We start from the raw sequence: 25,598 nt of genomic DNA, 5'->3' as shown, positions 1-25,598 counted from the left end.
TTTGTCATACACATTGCAGTCACACATTGCTCAACAATTTTGGAGCCGCAACTGCGAAGGCCTGTCCCCTCGAGTATCCATTATGTCTTTAGAACAAGGAAAAGCATTTGGTCTGCTGACCTGAGAGAACGAGGCAGGACAAGGCAGCAGCTCAGACAGATACTCTGAACAGAGAAGTATGTGTGTGTGTGTGTGTGTGTGTAGTTGCTTTTGCTTATTGGTTAAATATAGTTCTTTTTAGATAACTGAGCTTACTCTGTAAAAAAGGTGATTAAACATAACCTTCAAATCATTTATGAAGTCCGTTTTATTTGAATCATTAAAGTTAAAGCAGAGGTTATTATTTTATTATTATTGTTTTTCGTTATGTACGCTTCAGTGTTTAAACCTTGATATTGTGTGTTATTGTATGATTGTCAACAGGAATGTGAAAACGACTGCTGCAATCCCAATAACTGTACCTTGAAGGAGGCGGTCCAGTGTGCCCATGGAATGTGCTGCGAGGGGTGCAAAGTAAGAGACAACCCTTGCTGTCACTAAAAGCAAGAAAGTGGGGGTGTTTTATAATAAAAATAAGTTATAAATAATATTATTCTATATATTTGTTGTCTTGTGAGTATAATGGTTAACACACTCGCCTTACAAGTGAAGGATTAGTGTTGCAAGATAATCTCGTGTACTCCAAGTGCAGGTCCCGAGGTTGGATAAATGGTAGGGCTGTGTCAGGGGATGTGGGTTAAAAATCAGGTCCAAATCAGATGTGCTGGTCCATCCATTGTGACAACAATTTGTTTGTTCTCCTTTATACGTTTGCATTTTAAACCTAATGGTTTTACTTAAAAACTCTTTTAATACTGTTTTTAGTTTTTCTTCTCATTTAGACTAAAGAGTATTTCATATAAACATTGGTTCAAATAACTATTTGTAATGTGTAAGTGTGCTTTTAGATTTAAACCACCTCCAGGATTTTGTTTTTTATATCAACAATGAACACACAAAGATATTTTCTAGAAAAAAGCTTTCATAACCCTTCTGTATATTACCTACCCCTATGGTGATGGGAGGTAGAGCTGTCATTTGCTTGGGAAAATCTGTTTGCTTTGGGAAAATTCTAGTTAAACGCATCAGAAATCAAATTTGAAGTATTTGTAGGCAGATATTTACACTTTAATCCTTATATGTAGAAGGCTTCAGTGTGCATCATTTTGCTAAGTATCACTAAACTAAAGATGCTCCATGTCTTGTGCTCCTTTCCTCCGTCCTCACCCTCTGTTCCCTATGCGTGTCAGTTGAAGCAGGCGGGTACCATGTGCCGGCGCCCAGCAGGAGCATGTGACCTTCCAGAATACTGCACTGGGGCTTCTCCTTACTGCCCTGCCAACGTTTACCTGCTGGATGGCTCCTCTTGTCAATACGGAATGGCCTACTGCTACAATGGCATGTGCCTCACCCATGAACAGCAGTGCTTGCAGCTCTGGGGCTACGGTAATGAAAATGGTTTTACATGCACTTCATCACCTCCCTCAATATGACATTAATTTACTGCACATACCTATAAACCACTAAGTCTTTGTTGAAGGTCAGTATTTAATAAAACTACAAATGAAATGTCTATACTGTCAGCTTACCAAGGTTAGTTAGTTGACATTGTATTCCAACTTATGTTTCCTAAAAGTGATGTCTTCAATTTCTTGTAACTCTTCCGTCTAGTCATCCAAACATCTGTGTTCTCTTCTTAGGAAGTTTAGTACATAGTAAATAGCCTGGTACTTGGAAAGGTCTATCCTTACTTTCACAAAGCACTCAAAGCACCACACATTCACATATCCTTACATTTCTAATGTTACTCAACTTTTGATGTAGTGACTTTTGCCTTTGGGATATTTTGGGAAAATGGAGTTAATTGGGTATGATGTGTTTCCAGGAGCTCAACCGGCCCATGATGTCTGCTTTGAAGATGTCAATGCAGCAGGAAATGATTTTGGAAATTGTGGGAAAGATGAATATGGCACCTATGTGAAGTGTAAGAAAAGGTAAGTGAAGCTTCACATATCAGGTATCACCGCATGTGTTAAATAGCATCAGCTATTTACCGTAGGGTTATCCACACTGATAACAGATACAACTAATATTGGAAATGCTTTTGTTGAACATATCTTTACAGTACTATACTTTGACACATCATGGAGCCACACAGCTTTCAAATGTAGTGTAACAGTTTATTTTTAGTGTGTCAAAGAGTCTGATGGCAGCAGAAGGAACAACCTGCTGTAACGTTTCCTCAGACAGCCTTTCGTCCTGGGAGCTCAGCCACATAGCTTCCTGGTCGGCAACTCGACGCCTTTGGACAGCTTTCCAGCTGTTTCTGCACACACACACACACACACACACACACACACACACACACACACACACACACACACACACACACACACACACACACACACACACACACTTCCTCTCTGGTCCTCAGCATCACTACAAAAAGCGAGAGCGTTCGTTAGTGAAATCCCCTCTACCTGGCCCTCAGCTTTCCTGTTCCCTGCTGCAGCACGCCTCCACTGCAGCAGAGCCAGGGACCACACCCCTGCCACCCACCCCCACCACCTGACTGAGGCTGGGGCTAGATCCTGCCGAACCTACTCCCCCACCGGGAGGAAATCGGCCACGACCATCTGCCTTCCCGACCTGTGGACCATCTTGAACTTAAATGGGTGCAAAGCCAGATATGAGGGTAGAAACAGAGTTATGATGAATATTAAGATAAATATTAAAATAAATAGATGAATATAGCAATATAGGTAAAAACATGTGGGCAAATATGTCATGGTGTACAAAAGTGACGGGGTGCATCAAAGTGTCATTAATACTGTTCCACATGTGTGGATCTGTGGATGAGTTAAAGAGTCTGATGGCAGCAGAAGAACGAACTCCTGTAATGTTCCTGCGAGACTGCGAGGTTGAAGGAAACTGTTGCCGAAACTGCTCTTCAGATTGTCAGGTGTGTTATCGAGGGGGTGGGAGTCATTGTCCATGATTGCCAGCATTCTGTCACTGATCACCTCCTCCTCATGCCAACAACAGACGGATAAAACATATAGAGCAGGCTGCTGCATACATTGAAGGAGCTGAACTTTCGTAAAAAGTAAAGCCGGCTCAGACCCTTTTTGTGGGCAGCTCCGTGTCCAGTCCAGTAATGGCCGTGTCATCAGAGGCTTTCTGGAGGAGACAAGTTTCTGTGATGTACTTGAAGTTGGCCGAGTAGATGGTGAAGAGGAAAGGGGACAGAACAGTTGATTGGGATGCTCCTATTTTGCTGTTAAGACTCTCTGACACACAGCTCTGCAGTCTCACAAACTGTCGTCTGCCTGTCAGGTAGTCGGTGATCCACTGGACCAGTGGAGCCTCCACCTGCATGTTCTCCAACTTCTCTCAGCAGCCCTGCCTGGATCGTATTACAGGCACTAGAGAAGTGGAAGAACATTATCCGAACCGTGGTGTTGGGTCTGTCGGGGGAGGAATACCCTCTCTGCAGCAGATGTATCACTGCATCATCCACCCCTAAGTGGGGCTGGTATGCAAAGTGCAGAGGGTCTTGCTCACAAGGAGTCTGAGGTGTTCCAGGATAAGCTCTCTGTAACTTTCATAACATGAGAGGTTAGTGTTACAGTCCTGTAGTCATTTAGTGCCCTGGATGATTTTCTTAGGCTCTGGGACCACTCGTGATGTTTTCCATAGCACTGGGACTCTCTGGAGGTGCATGCTCAGGTTGTATAGGTGATGAAGTATTCCACACAGCTGGCTAGCACAGGCCTTCAGCATATAGTAGTAGATAGAGCAGTTACTTTAGACTCTAAGACCAGATTGACCAACCTGTGCGCCTCCTGGATTGATTACAAGAAAGCCTATGACATAATGCCCCACGCATGGATACTAGATTGCATTGAACTTTACAAGGTCAACAGGATCCTTGGACTCTTTAAGAAAGCTGCTGATCTCAAACCTGCACAGCATCTGCTTTAAACACTAAATGTAGTTAACGATCTTCACTTGTATGTTGATCTGTAATTATTAGAGATGGACCGATCCGATATTACGTATCGGTATCGGTCCGATACTGACGTAAATTACTGGATCGGATATCGGAGAGAAATAAAAAATGTAATCCGATCCATTAAATATCAAAAAAGCACCTCACAAAACTTGTGACATGGCGTAACTCGGCTCATAACCGTAGCACGTTGCAGCAGTGTGCCTCACGTGATAGAGCGGCTGTGTGTTTTTGTAGCCTCGTTACCAATGCGGCATTTCATCTCCGAGGAAGTTATCCCAGAGAGAAGTAAAGCAAGTGTGTAAGTTCATCTCTGAATGTTTGTAAAGCATTCCTGCGTTAAGCTTAACAAACGATATATGGAGCGACTGCCTCTTCTCTCGCTCCCTCTCCTGCTGCTACTTCAATCATGAAACTGATCAATGATCAGCTGATCGGCTTTTCTGTCGTGAGTCCGTCTCTCTTGTTTGTTTTTGGCCCACTTCGCGCCAGAAAGAGGAAACCAGCGGCTGAACAACAGCAGCACGTTTGACCTTGATAAGCTGTTGTTGGAATTTATTTACGTTCTACACCAGGATCCTTTTCTAGCTGACGGCTGGTAACTGTGCAGGGGTGGATCTAGCAAAGTTTAGCCAGGGGGGCCGATAGGGCATTAACAGGGAAAAGGGGGCACAAAGACATACTTTTCTTTCTTATTCTCATTTAAAATGTCGAGCTTTTAATAAATAATTATCCGAATCTTACACCCAAAGATTTAATCTGATGTAAAATGTATAGAAGTCCATTACTGTATATAGTAACTATTAAGTCTAATATACCGTAGTAAGCTATAGTACTCTTTCCTTTGGGAAGATACCATCTGTGCAATCTGTTGAAGAAAGATGTTGAATCTATTTAATTATTCTTCAAAAATAATTGATTTCTGTGCATTTTTTTCACACTGCATCAAATTAAAGTTGATTACGTCAATTAAGCATCATGAGGTGGAGCGTGAGGGGTGGTTCCCTATTTTGGGGGGGGGGGGTTTAGAACCCTATTAGTTAGGTTGCTTACTCTTTAAAATACCAGAATAGGGAGGATGGTGCAGGTTTAAGTTTATTAGATTGATCAGTGTTGCTGAACTATGAAATATTTTGGGTGCAGTGTATTTTCTGCATACAGGTATAACAGAATAGCTTTAGTGGTTTTTTTGTTTGTTTTTACTTGAGTATGAACTTATATAAAAAGCAGCAAGATATTAAAAAAACTGTTTTATTGATTAAAAAAACACTATATCGGATTCACATTGGTATCGGCAGATATCCAAATTTGTGATATCGGTATCGGACATAAAAAAGTGGTATCGTGCCATCTCTAGTAATTATTTCACACTGTGTTTTGCTAATAGTGTGTTATTTACCATAAGTGTTCAAAGTCATTCTGTGTAATCAGAGAGGATGTATAACTTCTTCAATGCCATGTGCTAACAATAGGAGCAATAAGCTACATAGATGATGTTTCCTTTCCATGCTTGGATAACATGTTCTGCCATTTGTTAGATTAGAAAGTAAACAATATTGCACATGGTGGAGCTTATTCTTTGGGTTAACTCGTCTATGAACATTATACACTTTCAATACGTAGATATCCACATCATCATAAATTTACAGTGATGAGCAAGTAAAGTTAATCACAAGTACCGCTATATCTTTTTTTTTTCAATCCCTCGAGGACATATTCATTCATTTATTCATAGGTTGTGTCTTAATCTTTATTCCAAGTTGTCACATTTAGTTTATAACCATGTCCTTTGGTGAAAGACTCTGAGCCTTTCCTCATTTGTTGCTAAAAGAAACTAGTTCTCACCACTACTTCCACTATATTTACTTTTTTATCCAGGGCTAGTTTTAATCCCATGTACAGAGCTATTCGTACCATATGGCATCTCCCCTACCATTATATCTCAGGCAGTGGATAATTGATGTATTTTTGAACCCAACTGCGCTACTGTGGCTGTTCATCAACATTCAGAGGTTATTTGAAATGGTTTCTCAGTGGTTAAATGACTAGCCATTGAAAAATTAAGTCTTATGTGCTTGTATCTTTGTTTAGCGATGCCAAGTGTGGGAAGATTCAGTGCCACAGTGCTGCCACAAAGCCAAAAGGCACCAATGCTGTGTCAATTGACACTACCATCAAGACTGGAGGAACAGAGGTGAAATGTCGTGGCACATACGTCTACAGCACCCAGGATGGCCAGGGTGACCTGCCTGACCCGGGTCTTGTCATGACCGGCACCAAGTGCGGAGAGGGCAAGGTGGGTTCAGACCAAGCTGGAATTTTGTGGTCAGGCAAATATTGATTGAAAACATGAAAACTTGATACTTACTGCATGTTGAAGTTGCCCTGTGGCTGGGGCCCTATCCAGATCAGTCAAATGTGGCATGCATGGAGCAGACATCAACGGATCACTGGGTCATGGTCTGTGGTGTTGCTATTGAGGTGCCAAGCATGCACCCACTTGTCACAACCTAGAGTACCAGAAGCCCAAAACAATAGCAGGATAAGTTGTTTAGTATAACCACAAAAGATTTGGCAAACCACATACTCACCTCTATTCCTTAATACATAGATGTATTTTCCTTAAGAATATGGCAACATTCAAGAAGAAATAAACAGGCTTTCCAACGGTAGAAGATTCATTGCCAAGAAGCATTGTTAGAACAAGGAAATAAGTGTAAATTGCCATATATTTATCAGTTTTAATATAACCTCCTGCCAAATATAAAGTTAAATGTTTAGAGCCGGTTAGTCTGGCCCCAAATGGCCTACACGTTGACTAATATGGCTTTAATGTCACTTACATCTCTTTGATGTTGGCTTCTGAATTGAACTGAATTAAATATTTTGTAATTTCGAGATTACACTTTATACCCAGATATAATATAACGGTATTAGGTAATAAATAATTTATTAAATGTTTTAAATGAAATTAACGAGCATTTAAATCATTATTGAAATATTTAATTAATGAATTCCATTTTTTATTAGTTAATAAAATTGTAATTAATTAGTAAGTAGCATATTTAGTTCATCATTTTGTCATTCCTGGCTCCCTTATAGGCCTAAGTTAACAGACTCATTCAGATGTGGTCTGAATGTAACTGAAACTTCAAGGAAAGTTTGATATCTCTGACTCTTTAAGTATAAGCTGTTTGCGGCTTTTATTTACTGTGTAAAGGAGCATGGTTTATAGTTGTCACCTGTTCCCTCTGTCAAAATTTACTGATCTAATATAATGCACTGATCATTCGATCAATGCATATTATTGATCTAATAAAAAGGGCTACTGGGGGTTAAGGAGGCCTGTTTGTGTATCTTGTTTATTTGGCACTTTGTCGAATGGAATATAAAGTTGTAAGTAAATCCCCCACATACACCCTACAAAATAAGAGCTGAATTATGTGTGAGATACAAATGGATGAAAATGTACCCATCTGCAAATTGTCTTTCTGTATATATTGCTTTCTCTCTGTAGTATCCCCACAAGAGTTAGCCAAGGAGCCCCGTTAAACTCTGCGTGTACCTGCTCTGTAATCGTTATGTAATCTTTGTCCTTCTGTTGCCAAAGGTGTGCAGAGACCGCAGATGCCAAAATGCCTCTTTTACTGAGTTAGAGACTTGCCTTGCACGCTGTCACAACAATGGGGTAAGCATACAGACACACACACCAATATAAATGTATATATACACAATAATCACACAGAGTCACACAACAAAACATGGTGTCAAAACAGATGCTTACTCTGGATGGCATTACCTTGGCCTCCAGTAACACTGTAAGAAGTCTTGGAGTCAATTTTGATTGTCCTTCAGTGTGCATATGAAACACTGTCTTCTTCCATGTGTGCAACATCTTAAAACTAAAAACATCCTGATGCTGAAAAACTAGTTCCTGCACTTCTAATAATTCATTATTATCATGCACTCCTAAAAGCTCCCTGAAAAGCCTTCAGTTTGATTTAAAAAAATGCTGCAGCGAGAGTACTGACAGGGTCTAGAGAGAGAGACTATATTTCACCCATACTGGCCCCCTGTTAAATTCAGTAAGATTATTGTACTTGTATTTTTATTTTTTATTCCTATTTATTCTATTTATCCCCTTTGTATATTTTATTTATATTTGTCTCTGTATTTATATATGTGTGTGTGTGTGTGTGTGTGTGTGTGTATATATATATATATATATATATATATATATATATATATATATATATATATATATATATATATATATTAGGGGTGCAACGATACACAAAATTCACGGTTCGGTTCGGTTCGATACTTTGGTGTCACGGTTCGATATTTTTTCGATACAAAAAAAATGTTCATGCCTTTTTAATTTGTCATTTATTAAAATTATAAATATATATTTTAACTCAAAAGTACAGTTTTTAAATTTAACCCTAACCCTTGTGCATGTTTTTTATTTTGACAGCGAATGCGCACCTGTGGACCACTTATGTGCAGCCCTGGTTATTTAGCTCATCATATTGCAGCCACAGAAATTCTTTTGTCCATGAAACCATAAAGCTGCACTTTCTTTTTGCCTTATAGTCTGATTTGTCATAACTTCTCCGTTTTGTGGTAAGCTTTTCTTTGGCTGTCACTTCTTCACCCTGACCTGTCTTATTTGGCTCAGCAGAACTGAAATGCTTTTACACGCTCACTCACATAAGCTCAGCGATTCTCTGCGCGATCAACCTCTCACATGTTTAAGCTTGCTGCGGGAGATTTCACTTGTCATGTTTGCATAGTAAGCTAACGATTAATAAGACGATGTCAGAGGAATTGGTGCACAAATTATCATCACTCACAGATCAGTGCTGTCGCTCTCTATACACAGTTCGCACGATTGCAAAGTGAAAGCAAAAAAACAAGCGCAAATTCAAACGCGACTTCAATATGTCACATATTGACAGTGGCTCACCGATGCCAATGACATAATTACCCAGCTACATTTCTGAAAGAATGCAAAAGCATTGACATATATTTTTCCTACAATAGCCCGACGGGCAGGGAAGAGATAGATTTTGGTAGCCCGACTGAAAAAATCGCTAGCTCCGGGACGTCGGGCTAGCGATATTGCAAGCCCTGTATCTGATTGAGGAATCACTCATCTTTGGAAAAGAGAGTTTATTACAGAGAAATGGCTCTTTCCAAAATAAAAGCTATACTATCCGCTTCTTCTGGGCTATATTCTCAGCAGCATAAGGAGAATCATGTGCTAACAGCTGTCTAAATGACTCGGCTAAAGTTAGTAGCATGCTTGTTGTTTTTGTCTTTGCACTAGGATGATGTCGGCGTAAATGTGCAGTCATATTCGTTGTGTTCCCACTAGTGCTTTCAGGTTAATCTCGTTGAAATGACCTTAACGCCACAACACGGCAAATCTCCGTTAACGAGCTACCGCCGATCGCTCCGTGCATGGGGCTACACGGCAAACACGTTAACGAGCTAACTGCGCTAACACACTAGTTCACACCAATGTAATTGAGCATTGCATGGCACATCCAACATACTGTTTTACTTTAGTCCATGACTCGCTTACCTTCAGGGTCATACGTCACATGAAAACCAAAATAATTCCAAACGCCAGATCTGAATGTTGCAAGTAGAGCTTAACTTCTGTCTCGCTAGCTTGCCCTGCGCTCTTCCTTCTGACTATGCTGTCTGTGTTGAGCGCTCAGTGGATCTGCGCTCGACAGTGCAGCCTAGGCGGAGTAGTCGAACACAGATTCACTGAGCGCTCAACACAGACAGCATCGTCAGAAGGAAAATTGATAAAATAAATTACAAATGTTGTATTGTTCGATACATATGCGTACCGAACCGAAAGCACTGTATCGAACGGTTCAATATCGATACGAATATCGTTGCACCCCTAATATATATATATATATATATATATATATATAACAATTCTGTAACTGTAACTTCGGTCGTTGCTGTGCTTTTTTTGGAAGTCGAATTTCCCAGAGGAACCCACCCGAGGGATTAATAAAGTTCTATCTTATCTTATCTTATCTTATCTTATTAAAAATTCTTCTCCTGACATACAAGGTCTTGAATTGTCAAGCCCCATCTTATCCTTGAGACCTCAAGTACTATATCACCCCAATACAGTACTTCTCTCGGAGACCACTTGTTTACTTGTTGTTCCTAGGATATTTAAAAGTACAATAGAATGGGAGGCAGCACCTTCAGTCTTTACAGGACGGAGGCAACGGAGCACCAGGGAGGAGGTCTATGGCACAATCATAGAGCCTGTGCAGAGGAAGAAATAATGTTTTATCTTTATTAAAAACCTCATGTAAGTCATGATATGCTAGTGGCACAGAGGATAAATCAGGCTTAGGCTCGGGTTCTGTCTGGGGACTATTTAAAGCAGGAGGCAGAGCTGATTTTAAATAGTGAGCCAGGCAAAACAAACTCCAGCTCTGCACTCGCCCTTTTGACCAGTCAGTATGGGGGTTATGTCTTGCTAACCAAGGAGTCTTGGAAACAGAAAAGGTGACAAAGGTGACAGATTCCCTGTGATTGCCAGAGACTAGGTCCAAGTGGACAGGTTCTGTCTGGTGTGTTATGGTTGCATAATGAAGGTGTTTGATAGATTTTGTTAGCGAGCCTAGAGGTGAATTGAGTCCAGAGGGCAGGCAAATAGGTGACTGCAAGGTAGCTTAGTCCAGACTTGTCAAAAACAAAATCATTTGGAGGCCAAGTTGCCAGTGATTAGCAGACAATCTGGCAGAGAATGGAGGCTGGAGCTGGTATTTGTGTACCCGTGCTTGATTGTAGCTTGGTGTGTCTTGACCAGGGCAAAGTTTTTCCAATGCCCTGTTTTACACATATGTTATGAGAATAACCCTAGTTGGCACAGCCTAGTTTGTGTTTTGAACTGCTCAGCAGCTTGTTCGAAGTGGATCCTGTCTTACCTGACAGAGTCTATTATATCAGGATTGAATTAGTATTTGAAACAATATGAGTAACAAGAAAATGCAAGCATAGAGTCTCCTTTAATCTCTTTCTTCCCCGCTGTCAGTGAAAATATTAGAAATTAGCTGAAGTCAGGAATATTTAAAATATTCAATATGCAGTTTTTTCTCCAGTATGAAAATTTCATAGTGTTGAGATAAATGCTCATATAAATAAATACAAGCACACAATGCCTTAATGCATTGACTAATACACCTCCAGGTAGTCACAAACATCCAAGCATGCACACAATCACACACACAGACATGTATACAAAGGGAGAGAAAGGGGTCAGAGACCAACTTAAGACATTTCTTTTGTGTGTATAATATTCAGGTGTGTAACAGCAATGGGAACTGCCACTGTAATCAAGGCTGGGCACCACCCTTCTGTGAGAAGCCAGGACTTGGTGGCAGTGTGGACAGTGGGCCGGTTCAGTATGGCAGTGAGTATACAACATAAACCTATGCCTTAAAGAAAATGTTTTTTCACCTTCAATATATTTGAACATTTTTGGTGTGCTGGATGGTAAAAAGCATTATCGCCATGATCCTGCAACACTGGGTGTTTCATCTCTGTTTGCTGTTTCCTTTCTTGATGGCTTCCTCTTATGTGCAGGGGTTGAGGGTAGCCTCCTTGAATGTGAATGGGTGCAGGGATGCAAATAAGAAGTAATCAAGCAGAAGAGACTAGATATAGTCTTCAAGAAACACATACTGACAGTACAAATGAAGTAGACGGGTCTGTGGTGGGGTAGCAGTTTTTTAGCCATGGGACAAATTTTAGCACAGGTGTTGCTATTTTATTTTCTCCTTCTCTAAATGCAAATATTACTTTCAGCATGGAGTAAAGCGCAGAGCTGAAATAGAAGTTTTTATTTTTACTTTGATTAATGTCTATGCACCAAACTTAGGGTCTGAGCGTAAGGTTTTGTTTTTAAACATTAAAAGAGAAATTAAGAGGTGCTGATCAAGGGGACTGTGTTGTATTGGGTGGGGACTGGAATTGTTGTCTTGATTTTACTTTGGATGGGACTGGGGAGGAGCCGCATCTTCAGTCGTCTTCTGCTTTATCAGATGTTCTACAAAAAATTAACTTGGTTGATGCGTTGAGGATGAAGCATCTTTCAACCACGGGTTGAAGTATGGGTGAAAGTAACTGATGGCAGAGTTAGTGTAGTGAAATTGGCCAGGTTTTATGTGTCTTCTTTGTTTACTGCTCGAATTGTTAACTGTCACTGTTTTCCTGTTATTTTTACAGATCGTCACTTAGTTTTAATGGAGCTGTTTCTATCTCCCACCAACAAATCCAAATCCTTTTGGCGATTTAATGTAAAATTATTTCATGATCGGATTTTCTGTGAAAATTTCAGTTTTTGGGAGGGATTACTGGAGATCAAGGAGGGAAGATTTTAATTCCCTTACTCAATAGTGGGAAGTAGGAAAGGCCCAGATTTGTGTGTTTTGCAGCAGCAATATGGTTTTAATTTGACAGCCAATATCAAGAGAACTCTGCAGGAGTTAAAGAAGTGATAAAACATAAAAAGAATGTCTCTGGTTCACAGTTAGATCAGCAGAATAATGACTGTTGTAATGTAATGACTGTTTAAATTCTAAAAGACAAGAGCTAAAGGAGCTTTGGTTCGAGCATGCTTCACCAGACTCCAGGACATGGACGCCTCAACCTTTTCTTTAATTTGGGGAAGTCTGTAGCCCAGAGAAAACAAATGGTGTGTCTTCGTCTTTCGAATGAAAATGTGATCACAGATCCAGCTGAGATGAGAAGGCATGCGGTGGACTTTTACACAGACTTGTTCAGGGCAGATAGCAGCGATGTAGACTCTGCTTCAGAACTTCTGCAGGGGCTTCCTCAACTCGGTCCAGAGGATCGGGACATCTTAAGCATGGATATAACTTTGAATGAGCCGTCTGCTGCTGTATCTCAGATGGCTTCAGGCAAAGCTCCAGGAATAGATGGTTTCCCGTCAGACTTTTTTAAGCACTTCTGGAGTCTTCTGGGTCTGGACCTTCTAGAAGTGTTTAAGGAATGTTTTAAAGAAGGGAAACTTCCAGCTTCCTGTAGGCATGCAGTTATTTCTCTCATACCAAAAAAGGGAGATTGAACCTTTCTTAAAAACTGGAGACGAGTGGCCCTGGTACAGATTATAAGATACTTTCCAAGGTCCTATCAGATAGACTGAAAATGGTCATTTAACTGTTGACTGGTGTGGATCAATCTTATTGTATTCCAGATAGGTCTATGATAGATAATTTATTCTTAATGAGAGATGTATTTGACATATGTAAACTATACTATACTAGAGTTGGCTTTTGACCGTGTAGACCATGCTTTTCTTTTTTCCACCCAGAAGACCTTTGTTGTTGGGCAGGGGTTCCAGACATGGGTGAAGCTGTGGTATAGCGACACTTGCTGTGTTGTGAAGGTGGGAGGAGGGTTGAGTTGCCCTGTGCCAGTTAGGAGAGGGATTATGCAGGGTTGCGCTATCTCAGCCAGCTCTATGGCATTGCTATTGAGCCTTTTCTGTGCAGGTTGAGGAACAAGCTGAGGGGTTTCTCTTTGCCAGATCTGCCTCAGAGCCCTCCTGTTATTGTGTCAGCATACGCTGATGATGTTAATGTTTTTGTTAAGGATCAAGATGATGTTCAGGAATTAAAGGAAATCTTGGTTTTATATGAAAAAGCTTCTTCAGCCAGGGTTAATTGGGAGAAGAGTGAGGTGTGTTTAGTGGGGCAGTGGAGTTTGGCATGTATTACTAGACTCCCTGGGAATCTTTGATGGGGTTAAAGGGCTATTAAAACTCTTGGGTTTTACTTGGGGAGTGATGACTTTCTCACTGATTCCTGACCTGGGATGTGGCTTTTTGAAGAGCCGCTGTTTTTTAATGACTTTTTTCCAAGTACTGTGTTTTCTACTGCCACTATAAGGAGCAAGTTTGTGGAGACTGGTATTATCAAACTGGGCCATCTCACAAGGATGTCAATGGGAACTCTTGGGTGTGTCACAGGCCTCCAGAGTGCTGGGAAGGATTGTGGAGGAAACTTGGCAATCCCTGTCGGCATCACTGGGAGAGTTTACTGGAAACTGTGTCCTAGCCGATCAATGGGCTGATGACAGCGGATATGTTTTTCTCTCCTTGATGGTCAGTCCTGTCTTTAAGGAGCAGCCTGAGGGGAGCCTACTTCTCTCCCCGAGAACATCAGTGCTAGATAGTTTCAGCTCTTGTGGAAAGAAGCAGCTATATTACAGCTGTGTTACCTGCAGGTGGAGGGTCCATATAAGCCTCCTGTTGAAAAACGGATGGCTGACCTCCAGTGGAGGATTATACATTGAGCAATAGCCACAAACAGACACAGAGCCCACCTGGATCCAAGCACTGGGGAGGGATGTCCTTTCTGTTCACAAAGGGAGACGCTGGAGCACTTAGTGGTTCGTTGTCTGCGGCTAGTGGGTTTATTTTCTTTGTTGCAGGAGTGGGTGGAATCTCTGGAGGAGAAATTCTCTGTACCCTTGTTTGTCTTTGGTCCTAAGTATTCAGTGAAGAAAGGACGGACTCTGGTTCGGATTAATTTTTTGTTTGGTACATCCAAGCTGGCAATATAGAAGACTAGGAAGAACCAGAAGTTAGGTCAGGGTTGGACTGATGCTGTGCATAGTTTAAAGGGATTGTTCAATTTCAATTCAGTTTTATTTATATAGCACCAAATCACAACAAAAGTCGCCTCAAGGCGCTTTATATTGCAAAGTAGATACCCAACAATCCCAACAATCATATGACCCCCTATGAGCAAGCACTTTGGCGACAGTGGGAAGGAAAAACTCCCTTTTAACAAGAAGAAACCTCCGGCAGAACCAGGCTCAGGGAGGGGCAGGGCCATCTGCTGCGACTGGTTGGGGTGAGAGAAGGAAGACAGGATAAAAATTGTTGGCATTGCGTCTGACAGTACAGCATGATTTTAACTCTCTGACTAAAGATCTGGACTCCTTTACAACTATGCGGGGGATTGGACAGGTTTTGTGTTCGATAGGAGCAGATGGGACATTTGTCCTTAATTTTTAAGTATGTGTGTATGAGTTTGGTTGGGGTTAGTAAATGGTTAGTGCATATTGATGTTGCTGATGATGTAGTAGCAACTTTGTGTTAGGTTTGACTTTTTCGTGGTTTTTCTTTTTAATGTGGTGTAAATAAAGTTGTGTTAAAAGTCAAAGTCTCTCTCTCTCTCCTTTTCTCTTTCTCTGTCATGACCATTTCTTTTTTCTATTCCTCCTCCTTTTTCTCCTGTCTTTCACAAGCCTGGGCTTTACCCGCTGCCTGCTACAGCTTAATACTCACTCTGAAAATAAACAAAACATAACTTTATAGTTAACATTGTTTTTCCCTCTGACTCGCTGACAGGCTCAGAATGTTCGATCACTAGAAGTAAACAGAAAATTTTGACATGGATGGCCCTTTTTCCTTGATACTTGCTGATCTAAATTAAAGTGTTTCAATTGCCATATAAATATACTAGTAAACACATTAGTGTGTATGTATATATGTGTTTGTGTATGTCAACAGGTCAGGTGGGGCTGGTGGCTGGACTGTTGTTTGCCTTCTTGGTGGTTTTACCTGCAGTGCTGCTGGTCTTCTACTGCCACAGGATCAAGACTTCTTATTACCATACGTGGCTTTCCCAAAGAAAAAAGAACACATGCAAGAAGTACTGTCTGTCTTTCACTGTTTGTCTGTTTCTTAACACTACATTTTCTTGATACAACAAAAAGAGGAAAGCCTAGAATTTAAAAAAGTAGCATTTTCATTTTGGGGTCTAGCAAGTAAAACTATATAATATGCACTGGTGTATTATGATGCTCAAAACTGAAAAATAATGTACATTTTAGAATGACAGAAAAGTGCCTTTTTTCAGGGAACACAAAATGGGTTACCAATTTAAAGCAGTTCTGCAGCAGTGGAGGTTGATTGAGCGTTAAAAGCTGGTACTACTAATTCCTACAGGTGTTCGCAACTTTTCTGGATTACTTCCAACCCCCTCTGTCTGCATAAAAGTAGTGTTGGAACACACTGTGGTTTCTTTCACCATCAAAAGGCACTCAGAAACAAACTGACAGGAAGAGATCTGCAGACCCAAAACCACAAATGAATCAGAGGACAAGTTTCTGAGAGTTAACAGCTTGCGTAATAGGTTGCTCACAGGAAAACAGCTTCAAGTACACTTTAATAGTGGTCTTCAAGCTGTGGGTTTCACAGGACGAGTTGCGGCAAGAAAGCCATTGCTAAGGCATCAGAATAAGACAAAGAGGCTTGCCTCAGCCATGAAACACTGCAATTAGACTACTGAAGACCAGAGTATAATGGGCTAATGAATCAAAGTTTGTAGTCTTCAATTCATCATACAGGATCTTTGTACACCGTCGAGTAGGGTGATTCCACAGTGTGTGGCATCAACTGACAAACATGGAGGAGGAAGTGTGATGGTCTGGGCTGTTTTGCTGATCCAGGGTCGATGACTTGTACAGAATGAGAGGCAAAATGGTGCCAGTAAACCATTTTAATATGATTTGTTGATTGGTTCGCCTCTGTCTTTGTAACAGACCATAGTGCTGCCCCCTCCATTGGCGTACTTATCAATCGCTAATGTCTCACTTGTAAGCTGAAGGTTGTCAGTGTGACATAGCATGGGGCATTTTTAAGAATGAGGTTTTTTTCTCTCTTTTTGTTGCTCAGTATGAACAAACAGTAAAAGTATCACAAACACAAACAGAAATTCCATAGACTGGTTAGAACAAATTATTTCTAAGATGGTAGCTTAGTCAAAGAACCATCTCACTCAGTTAGACTTGTCTAATCACTGGATGGAAGCATTTGTTTAATTTCATTTCCACTAACATCAGCTGGATAAAAAGCTTCGTGTTCCGTTCTAGTTTTCTTATTTCTCAATTTGGGCCATAAAACCAGAATGTCAGAATGAGCGAAGTGATGAAGCTGTACATCTTCCATGCAACAGGCTCTTGTTTATTATTTTGTCTTTCTGTGCTCAGGATGGAGGGATCAGCAGATAAGCGAAAGAATGGCCATCTTAATCCTGCCTTTCACCTGAAAGTTGTAGGACCAATCAACACAGTTAATGGCCACAAGGGGGTGAGTGATATGTGTGTTTCTAGTGTGTTACAAAATAAAGCAAAAGAAAGGGAAGGAGGAAATGAGAGTAGGGTGATGACTGTTTTTCTGTGAATGAATAACTGAGTGTTCATGAGGTTAACCTTCATATTGAATTAAATATTCAGTTTGTCAAATTATTGTTTAAGCATCCTATGTCTTAATATCAGCCTAAAGTTAACATTTTAATATCTGACTTATAAGATACAAAATGCACACATGTACTGCACACATAACAAATTGGTATCTCAGAGTTTTTACCCCTCAGCCATAAATAGCCGATGGAGTTTTGGCATCACCCTGTCAGGTTGGTGGATGAACAGGCGGCATGAACACCCAAGTTTGTGAATGTGGTAACTTGAGAATGAGGTGGTATAAGAGTTTCAAATAGGAAAGTGGAGAAGGAGACTCCCTTACTGATACAGAGTGAGTAGAAGATTGATGATGAAAGCTTCCACTGCATGGATTTCATTTTGTTATGTTTTATGTTGCTTTTATCTAGCTTTAATTTCTCTTAGGAAATACTAACACAAAAATGTATACAAAAAAATACTTTAAAATGGTGAAATGGTAAAATTACATGAGAGATGTGAAGAAGAACGTCAAAGGTGAGTAGATAAAGAGGACAGTGGCATTATTCATCACCGAAAGAGATGGAGCTACAAAGAACATTTCAAAAAGGACTGCTTTAATGAAAAAGAAGCAAGAAAATAAAAATGAAAATAATTATTTTTCAAACGTGTGTTTGGTTTGTTACTAAAATGACTACATTTTTTTTTAATGTTGCAAACTTTTCAATTTCTTTCCAATAATACCAGTAGTGACTAAAAACAAAAGGAGTTTTAACCTCTGAAAGGCTAAAAACATTAGCATGGAGTGTATAAATTAAACCAAAGAGTCATAAACCAAATATCAATTACATATAGGGCACCAGTGAGTGCATAAAACAATATATAAATAAAAATAATATGCAAAAAAAAGCAGCTAGTAAATTATAAGATTAAAAAACCTCCTGAATCATGGGACAAATTTTGCAGCAGAATGGTAGATATCATTTAGTGATCCAAATTTTAATTTAAGATTATTGGAATTATGTTTCCAGAGTGTTTCTAGGACTACGAATTGACAAGTGGCAGTAGACAGAAATAAAAATATCAATTGAGAATATAAGTCTAAGATTTTGAGAAAAAAAGTTCAACTTTGGTTTTTCTGTGCTTTGCTATTCAGGGCACATCAAAGTACAGACAATGTTAATACAATCAAAATCGCCAAACAAAATTATTTTTGGCTTGTTTTCCCAATAATACATAGAATTAATATAACCTGAGAAAGAAGAAGGTACAGATGCGTGTACTTTCATGGAGAAGTTTATAGCGGACATTTTGAAAATCCCCCCTCCTGTCCTTGAGAGAGCACACAGGATAACCACAAGTCAAAGTTCTATTGCAAACCGATCGAGAACTTTCATAATTAAGTGCTTAAGTTACAGAGATCGTGGAAGGCAAAAAAAATGTTGACATGTGAAAACATGCGTCCTATAAGCTTAGTCAATACAGATAATAAAATTCTCTGTAAAATTCTCTCCAAAAGATTAGAAAATGTTTTTCCAGTTATTATAGGAGATGATCAAAATGGATTTGTTAAATATAAGCAGGGTTTTCATAATGTAAGACTAGTCCTCAACATTCTTCATAATCAAAGTGAACAGGAAGATACAGCCATTCCCTCGCTTGACATAGCGGAGAAAGATTTTGATAGAATCAAATGGCCATATCTCTTTGATGTCATTGTTAGATTTGGGTTTGGTAAATCATGTTTGCATTGGATCAAGCTACTGCACTGTCATTCTGTTGCTCAGGTTCTAACTAATGAGATAATTTCTGAACCATTTGACATTAAAAGAGGGTGTCTGCAGGGTTCACCATTATCTCCACTTTTATTCCTTTTAGCTATTGAACCTTTGGCAATTGGTGTTAGCACCAGTGGACAAATACAAGGTGTTAAGATTGGTAGAAAGGACCATAGAATCGCTTTATTTGATGATGATGTCATATTATTTTTAAAGCAACTAAAATTTTCTGTGCCTGCAGTAAAGGATTTAATAGACCGGTTTGGGGCCTTCTCAGGGTAGAAAATAAATGTAACAAAATCATCATTAATGGTACTTAAACAAGAATATAGTCAAAACATAAGTCAGAATATAACTGGCTTTACTGTTAATTCTGAATTCACTTATCTAGGCATTAAAATAGTTCCTTCACTAAAAGATGTGGCCCTACTTAACTATAATACAATTCTACAGAAAATTTCCAACTATCTGGAGCGTTGTATAAGTTTACCATTATCTATTATTGGAAGGATAAGTGTTCTTTGTCATGGTCCTGGGCCATGTGGGCCCAGTATTCTTAGTTTCTTGTATTTTTGTATTTCGTTCCTTATTTAGGCCATGTTTCCTAAGTTGTCCTGTTGTGTTGTTCCTTATTTGACTTCCCCTTGTGACTTTTATCCCCTGTGTGCCCCTCTATGTATCTGTGAGCCCTCATCTCCCCTCCTTGTGTTTCATTCCATGTTTCCCCAGCCCACTATGCCCGTGCTCTCTCTCTCCTCCTGTTTGCACCTCTGTGTACTTCCTGTTTTACTTTGACAGTCTCCCGTCAGTGTTGTTTACTCCTGCCATGTCTTGTTATGTTTATCTGTGTCAGCTGTGTTCCCATGTGTGGCCACTTCCCCTGATCATCCCTCTTGTGTATTTAGTCTCTGTGTTTCATGTAGTCTGTGTCGCGTCGTCTGTGTTCTCACCCCCATGTTTTCACGATCAGTCTTTTGTGATCATCTTTGTCTCAGAGTTCTCTTAGTTTGTCACAGTATTAGTTTTCCCAGTTTAGTTATAGTTTAGCCACGCTATCCCTGCTGTGTTTGTATTCCTGGTCTTCAGTCATATTAAAGGCTCGCTTTCTGTTAAACTCACTCCCGTCTACTCACTTGTGTACGCTCCTGGGTCCATTACACACACCACCGCACGGCCTGCCTCTGCAGACCGTGACATTCTTAAAATGAATGTATTACCTAAACCAGGTGTCGGCAACCTGCGGCTCTTTAGTCCTTATACTGCGGCCCCGCGTGGTTTGGGAAAATAAGTTAGAAGTATTTAGCTGAAGTGTATTTTCTTTATGTTAGTTCTTTTTAACTTGTAGTTCTAAATTGGAAGATTATTGTGATATTGAAATATAAACATAAAATTATATTCTATTATTTTTTCATAGCTCAAAATTAGTCACACTCACGGAAGCCGGTATACCCGCCGAAACGCCGTGCATTTATCGAGACTTTCAACCACAGATAGGCCAATTATGGATCTTCGGATCCACATTATGTCAGTAGCTGTTCTCCACCGTGAACTATGTTAAAGACAAACACCGTCATCTGTCAGGCGTGAAGCCTGACAGATGACAGCTTACAGTCCTGCGTAAACTGACTTTGTACATTTGCAGACGCTGTGCGCAGAGGATCAGGAGCAGAAGTCCCATTGTAAACATATCACAGCAGACCCGACGATGTTTGCATGAACACGCTTTTCAGCATCTCTATACTGACCACTTTTCACACACGGTTGCTGTACGCATACAGCCGGCTGTAGCTTTTCAGCTCACAGCCGACATACACCACCAACAACACAACAGCACAGATAGCGCAGACGTAAAGGCAGCGAGGCGTGATTGCCGTTTTGTCACTCAGGTGCGTCCGCCTCCCCTGCAGCGGCGCCGCAGACCACGCCCCGCCGCACACATTAACCAGGGAAAATACATATTTAGGCAGAATTTTGCAAATATCTATTTTTCATTTTTTAGCAGCATAGTGTCTTTTTTTTCCAATTATTTTTTAAAAGTCAGGTCAAAGCTCCAAAAGCCCAAAGGCGATATAAGGGTGGCAGCTCACAACAGTTTTTGTTTGCTACACGGATCATTTTAGTTCAGCTGGGTGTCTTTTTTCTTTTGTTATATTTCTTTAAGAGTTCAAAATGTGTTAATTACATAAATAAAATGTAATTTTCTCTGTAGCACTTCATGGATTTCATAAGCAGCACACCTTAGTTGTTCACACAAAGCATAAAGGTAAAAAACAATATATAAAGTGTTATCTTCATTATAGATGTTAAAAAGTATTTGCGGCTCCCAGTGTTTTCTTTTGCATGGAAACTGGGTGTAAAAGGTTGCAGACCCCTGACCTAAACTCTTGTATATGTTTCAGACTGAATTGTTTACCAAAGTAGCATGATTAATCAGAGAGTTTATTTAGAACAAGAAGCGTCCCCGCATTCGCTTGTCTTTGTTGTATCTTCCCTTCGATACAGGGGGGTTGAAATGCTCCAACTTTTACTGGTACTATCTGGCTATTCAACTAAGGACAATAATGTGTTATTTTTCATCCCAAAATATCCCTTCTTGGGTGGGGATGGAAGCAAATTCTCTTAAAATGCCATTGAACTTGTACTTATACTCTGCACAGCCAAAACAATTAAAGAAAGAAACAAATAATCCTATAGTCTGAAATATGATTGAAGTTTGATTTACAATAAAAGAAATGGTGAATATTAAGAATAATCTCTCTCAGTTTAGTCCTATTTGGGGAAATGCTTTATTTGTACCAGGAAAATGATCTTTTCTGTGATGGAATAATGGTTTCATTTGAGGATTTAGTCTCAAAATTTCAAATTCCAACAAAACATTTCTTTAAGTATTTACAGATTAGAAGCTTCATTTCTTCCATGCATGTTCCCCAGTTAACTAATTTAGAGGAGTTAATGGTGAAAAAATGTTGTAACAAAGGCTTAATTTCAACATTCTATAACTGGATTGTCTCTGCCTCTCCAGAAACATCAGCTTCTCAGTTAGAAATGATCTAAATATTAATATTTCTGAGGAGACATGAAGTCAATTTGCTTAAAATCACAAAATCGGTTAATAGTAACCTAAAGCTATTACAAAACAACTGGATCATGCAGACATATGTAACACTGGTGAAATTTAATAAATATAACAACAAAATTCCAAATACATGTTTTAAATGTGGAGAAGCCTGTGGGATATCTTTCCACTGTATATGGGAATGCAGAATTGTCCGCGCATTTTGGCAGGAGGTGATGAACAAAATAAACCAAATTTTAACTACAAAGAATGCTTTAGATGCAGAAATGTTGCTACTACATATTTATTCTAAAAATCTTAAACTAAGAGCCCGTCAAATTCAGTTTATGGATTATTGTACATTACAGGCAAAACGTATAATTGCATTAAACTGGAAAAAATCAGATCCTCCTGCCACTGGTGCTTGGATAAATTCTTTGGCACAATGTATGGCAATGGAAAGGATAACGTATTTTCTCAAATATAATTTAACATATTTTGATGATATTTGGAAGCCATTTAAAAACGTTATAAAAGAAGCAAACATCGGACAACTCCTGCAGGAGTGTGGATGAGGTGAACATTGTTTAGTTTGTGCTAGCTATTTCTATTTTGTTTTTGGTTTTTTTCCTTCTTTTTGTTTCCTTCAATATGTATAAATGCCACATAATATACTAATGTGTGCACATTTCATGTGTTTTTATTTGATGTATGCTTGGGTGAGAGCAGGGATGGGAGCTGAGGGGGTAAAAGTGTTCTTACTACTGCGGCATATTACTGTGAAAACAAATCTTTGCATGTGGTTGCAAAAGCACTAAAAATATTGTAAAAAAAAAAAAAAGAAAAAAATAATTAATATTACCATTATCATGAAAGTCATGAATTTAATCTGCACACTTTACTTACATGATGATATCTCATTATGTAGCAAATGCCTCTGACAGAAACATGTCCAGGGGCCCATTGGTACACACATACAAGCTCATTCTCTAACCTCTGCTGGCTTTGAAATGGAATTTACATCGATCACTTATCTTCATCAAACAAGCAAAAACGTCTCTGTGTTGACTTATTTTGCATAAAAGTGTTTTCACAGATCCTAGTTAATCTCTTAATAGTTTTATTTATAACTGTAGGTCTAAAGAAAAAGCAAAGAACCAAAAAATGTCATGAATTAATGTGAAGTCTATTATCTCACTGTTGTTTTATGAATAAGATTCTCCTATTGGTAAAGTATGCATTCTTTCTCTTCATGACCAAAGTAGGAAATGAATGCCCATATGAGTTCTTCTCTCTGTGAAATGATTTGAAGCTGTTTTTCTGTTAGGTTTGTTAACATTTGCTAACATAAATGCCTTGAAGTGACTGTTGTTGTGATTTGGTGCTCTATATATATATATATATATATATATATGTATATATATATATGTATGGGATTTAACTGAATTTCTTGTAATTGTAGATTTCTCACACCAGCAAAGAGGTCCCATCTCTTAGACCAGGCCCAAATGGCACCCACCCAGTCAACATAGTGCGACCTCTGAGACCTGCCTCATTTGCCAAGGGTGGTCCACGGTCTCTTCCAACTGGCAAGCATCCAGTAGCACCACCCAAATCCCCATCAACACCTCAGAGACTGAGCCCGCCACAGAAACCTCTACCCCTTACTCCAGCACGATCTCCCCTGGTAAGGCCCTTTTATAGAGTGTAAGGAAAAAGTCAGGGCATATAAACTCAAAATAGTCTACAGAGGACAGGAGCTTTAGACAAGCAAAAATGCAAAATTACCTAGACAAGGGAAGGTATCCTAGACAGATGCCCAAAGCACCTCAATTGCCTCCTTTGATATGGAGGAGCAGCAGCTCTTTTCTGTAGCCTTCTCAAATGACTGAATTCTTCACCCTCTCTCTAAGGGAGTGTCTAATCAACCTTTGGAGAGAGCTAATTTCTGCCGCATGTATCTGCAATCTCAATAAAAACTCCGGCAATGGAAGGAGCGGTGGGCTCTGTGCTTCATGACTGGTGTATTAACAGTAAAATTGTAGACCCTTACTGCTCACTGGACTTAAAAGCTTTGTCTATTCAGTACAGGCCCTTTTCTCGACCTCGGAAGCTAACAGTAGCCATAATTACCATTGTTTAGCAGAGAGAGCACCCAGAGGGCATCCATGTTGTTGCTTGCGACTTTAATATGTTTGAAATCTGATAATACCTCCCACCCACTCCACGACGCGCCGGCTAGTCACAGGAGCACATTCAGTGGGACACTGAGATTCCAAAAAAGCACCACTGAACGAAACAGGAAATCATTACATCGTTACACCCTTTATTGCACACGCTCTTTTCTGCTCAGTAATATTCTTGTAAACATTCTTGAATATTTATTTATAATCACCTCCGTCAATTCGTGATTCCTTATTATTGAGTGATTTGTATATGTTGTGCTATTTCTTAAATTTGTAAAGCTGTAACATATTGTATTATATTGTTAAATAGTTTAGTCTGTTACTGTTTTACTATATTGAAGCAACTGTAACCCACATAAAGTAAAAATTCCCCTCTCGCTCCTGCGGGCGGTCTGTCCTTCAAGCTTGGGTCCTCTACCTGAGGCCTGGGAGCTCGATGGTCCTGTGCAGTATCTTAGATGTTCTGACTGCACTCTTCTGGACAGAGATCTCGGATGCTGTTCCTGGGATCTGCTGGAGCCACTCACCTAGCTTGGGAGTCACTGAGCCTAGTGCTCTTATTACCACTGGGACCACTGTTACCTTCACCCTCCACATCTTCTCGAGCTCTTCTCTGAGCCCTTCGTACTTCTCTAGCTTCTCGTGTACATATACATACACAGACAAACACACAAACACACACACACACACACACATACGTATGTATGTATGTATATGAGAGAGAGAAGATCTTAGTGCTGTTTTAAGTGCAAGAGCTAATAGTGCTGCATTAAAGCATATTAGAAGAACAGAAATATACTTTATATAATGTTTACCTTTAGTCAGTAATTTTTTTTGATTTATAAGTGGATATAAGCTACCAACCTCCAAAAACATTTTGCATGTCACTGTTCAGTAATGTACATAAAGCTAATATCTTTCTTTTAGTTGGTGTCTGAGCTGCAGCCCACACCCAAATTCCCTCCTCAGAGGCCTCTCCCCTTGAGCCCTACCAGAGCAGTCTCCCCCCAAGTGAGTCCAGTCCCGACCTCACTCTCCAAAGCCCCTCCAGGCCTACTGGTCATGATGCCCTCAGCAGCAGGACCGAAACCTGTGGGCAAAGTCTCTGCCATCCCACCTTTGAGAGCTATCAGGTGGGTTAACACAATGATTCTGCAGAGTCACGTACAGTGGGGAAAATAATTATTTGTTCATTTCTGTATATACAGGCCACTTATAAGTGAGCAAACTTACAATCAGCGGCTCAGTCTCTAATTTGTATCCAGTTT

The 25,598-nt window shown here is 39.8% G+C and overlaps 1 protein-coding gene across 7 annotated transcripts in view; it reads left to right on the top strand.

Moving 5' to 3' along the window:
* The window catches only part of adam19a (ADAM metallopeptidase domain 19a), a 90,766-nt gene that overhangs the window by 63,837 nt on the left and 1,331 nt on the right, over positions 1-25,598 (top strand). For all 7 annotated transcript variants that reach the window (XM_040013961.1, XM_040013965.1, XM_040013962.1 and 4 more), the window contains 10 exons: positions 424-513; positions 1,290-1,485; positions 1,925-2,033; positions 6,143-6,347; positions 7,662-7,739; positions 11,402-11,510; positions 15,642-15,783; positions 17,123-17,222; positions 23,607-23,831; positions 25,258-25,463. In XM_040013961.1, coding sequence (XP_039869895.1) covers positions 424-513; positions 1,290-1,485; positions 1,925-2,033; positions 6,143-6,347; positions 7,662-7,739; positions 11,402-11,510; positions 15,642-15,783; positions 17,123-17,222; positions 23,607-23,831; positions 25,258-25,463 — 1,460 coding nt within the window. The remainder of the gene's footprint in view (positions 1-423; positions 514-1,289; positions 1,486-1,924; positions 2,034-6,142; positions 6,348-7,661; positions 7,740-11,401; positions 11,511-15,641; positions 15,784-17,122; positions 17,223-23,606; positions 23,832-25,257; positions 25,464-25,598) is intronic.

This window comes from Simochromis diagramma, unplaced genomic scaffold (assembly GCF_900408965.1).
Source record: "Simochromis diagramma unplaced genomic scaffold, fSimDia1.1 OVJJ01000621.1, whole genome shotgun sequence".
In the NCBI taxonomy this organism is placed as follows: Eukaryota; Metazoa; Chordata; class Actinopteri; order Cichliformes; family Cichlidae; genus Simochromis; species Simochromis diagramma.
Note: the sequence above shows the minus strand (reverse complement) of the source record. Positions and strands in the feature narration are given on the sequence as shown.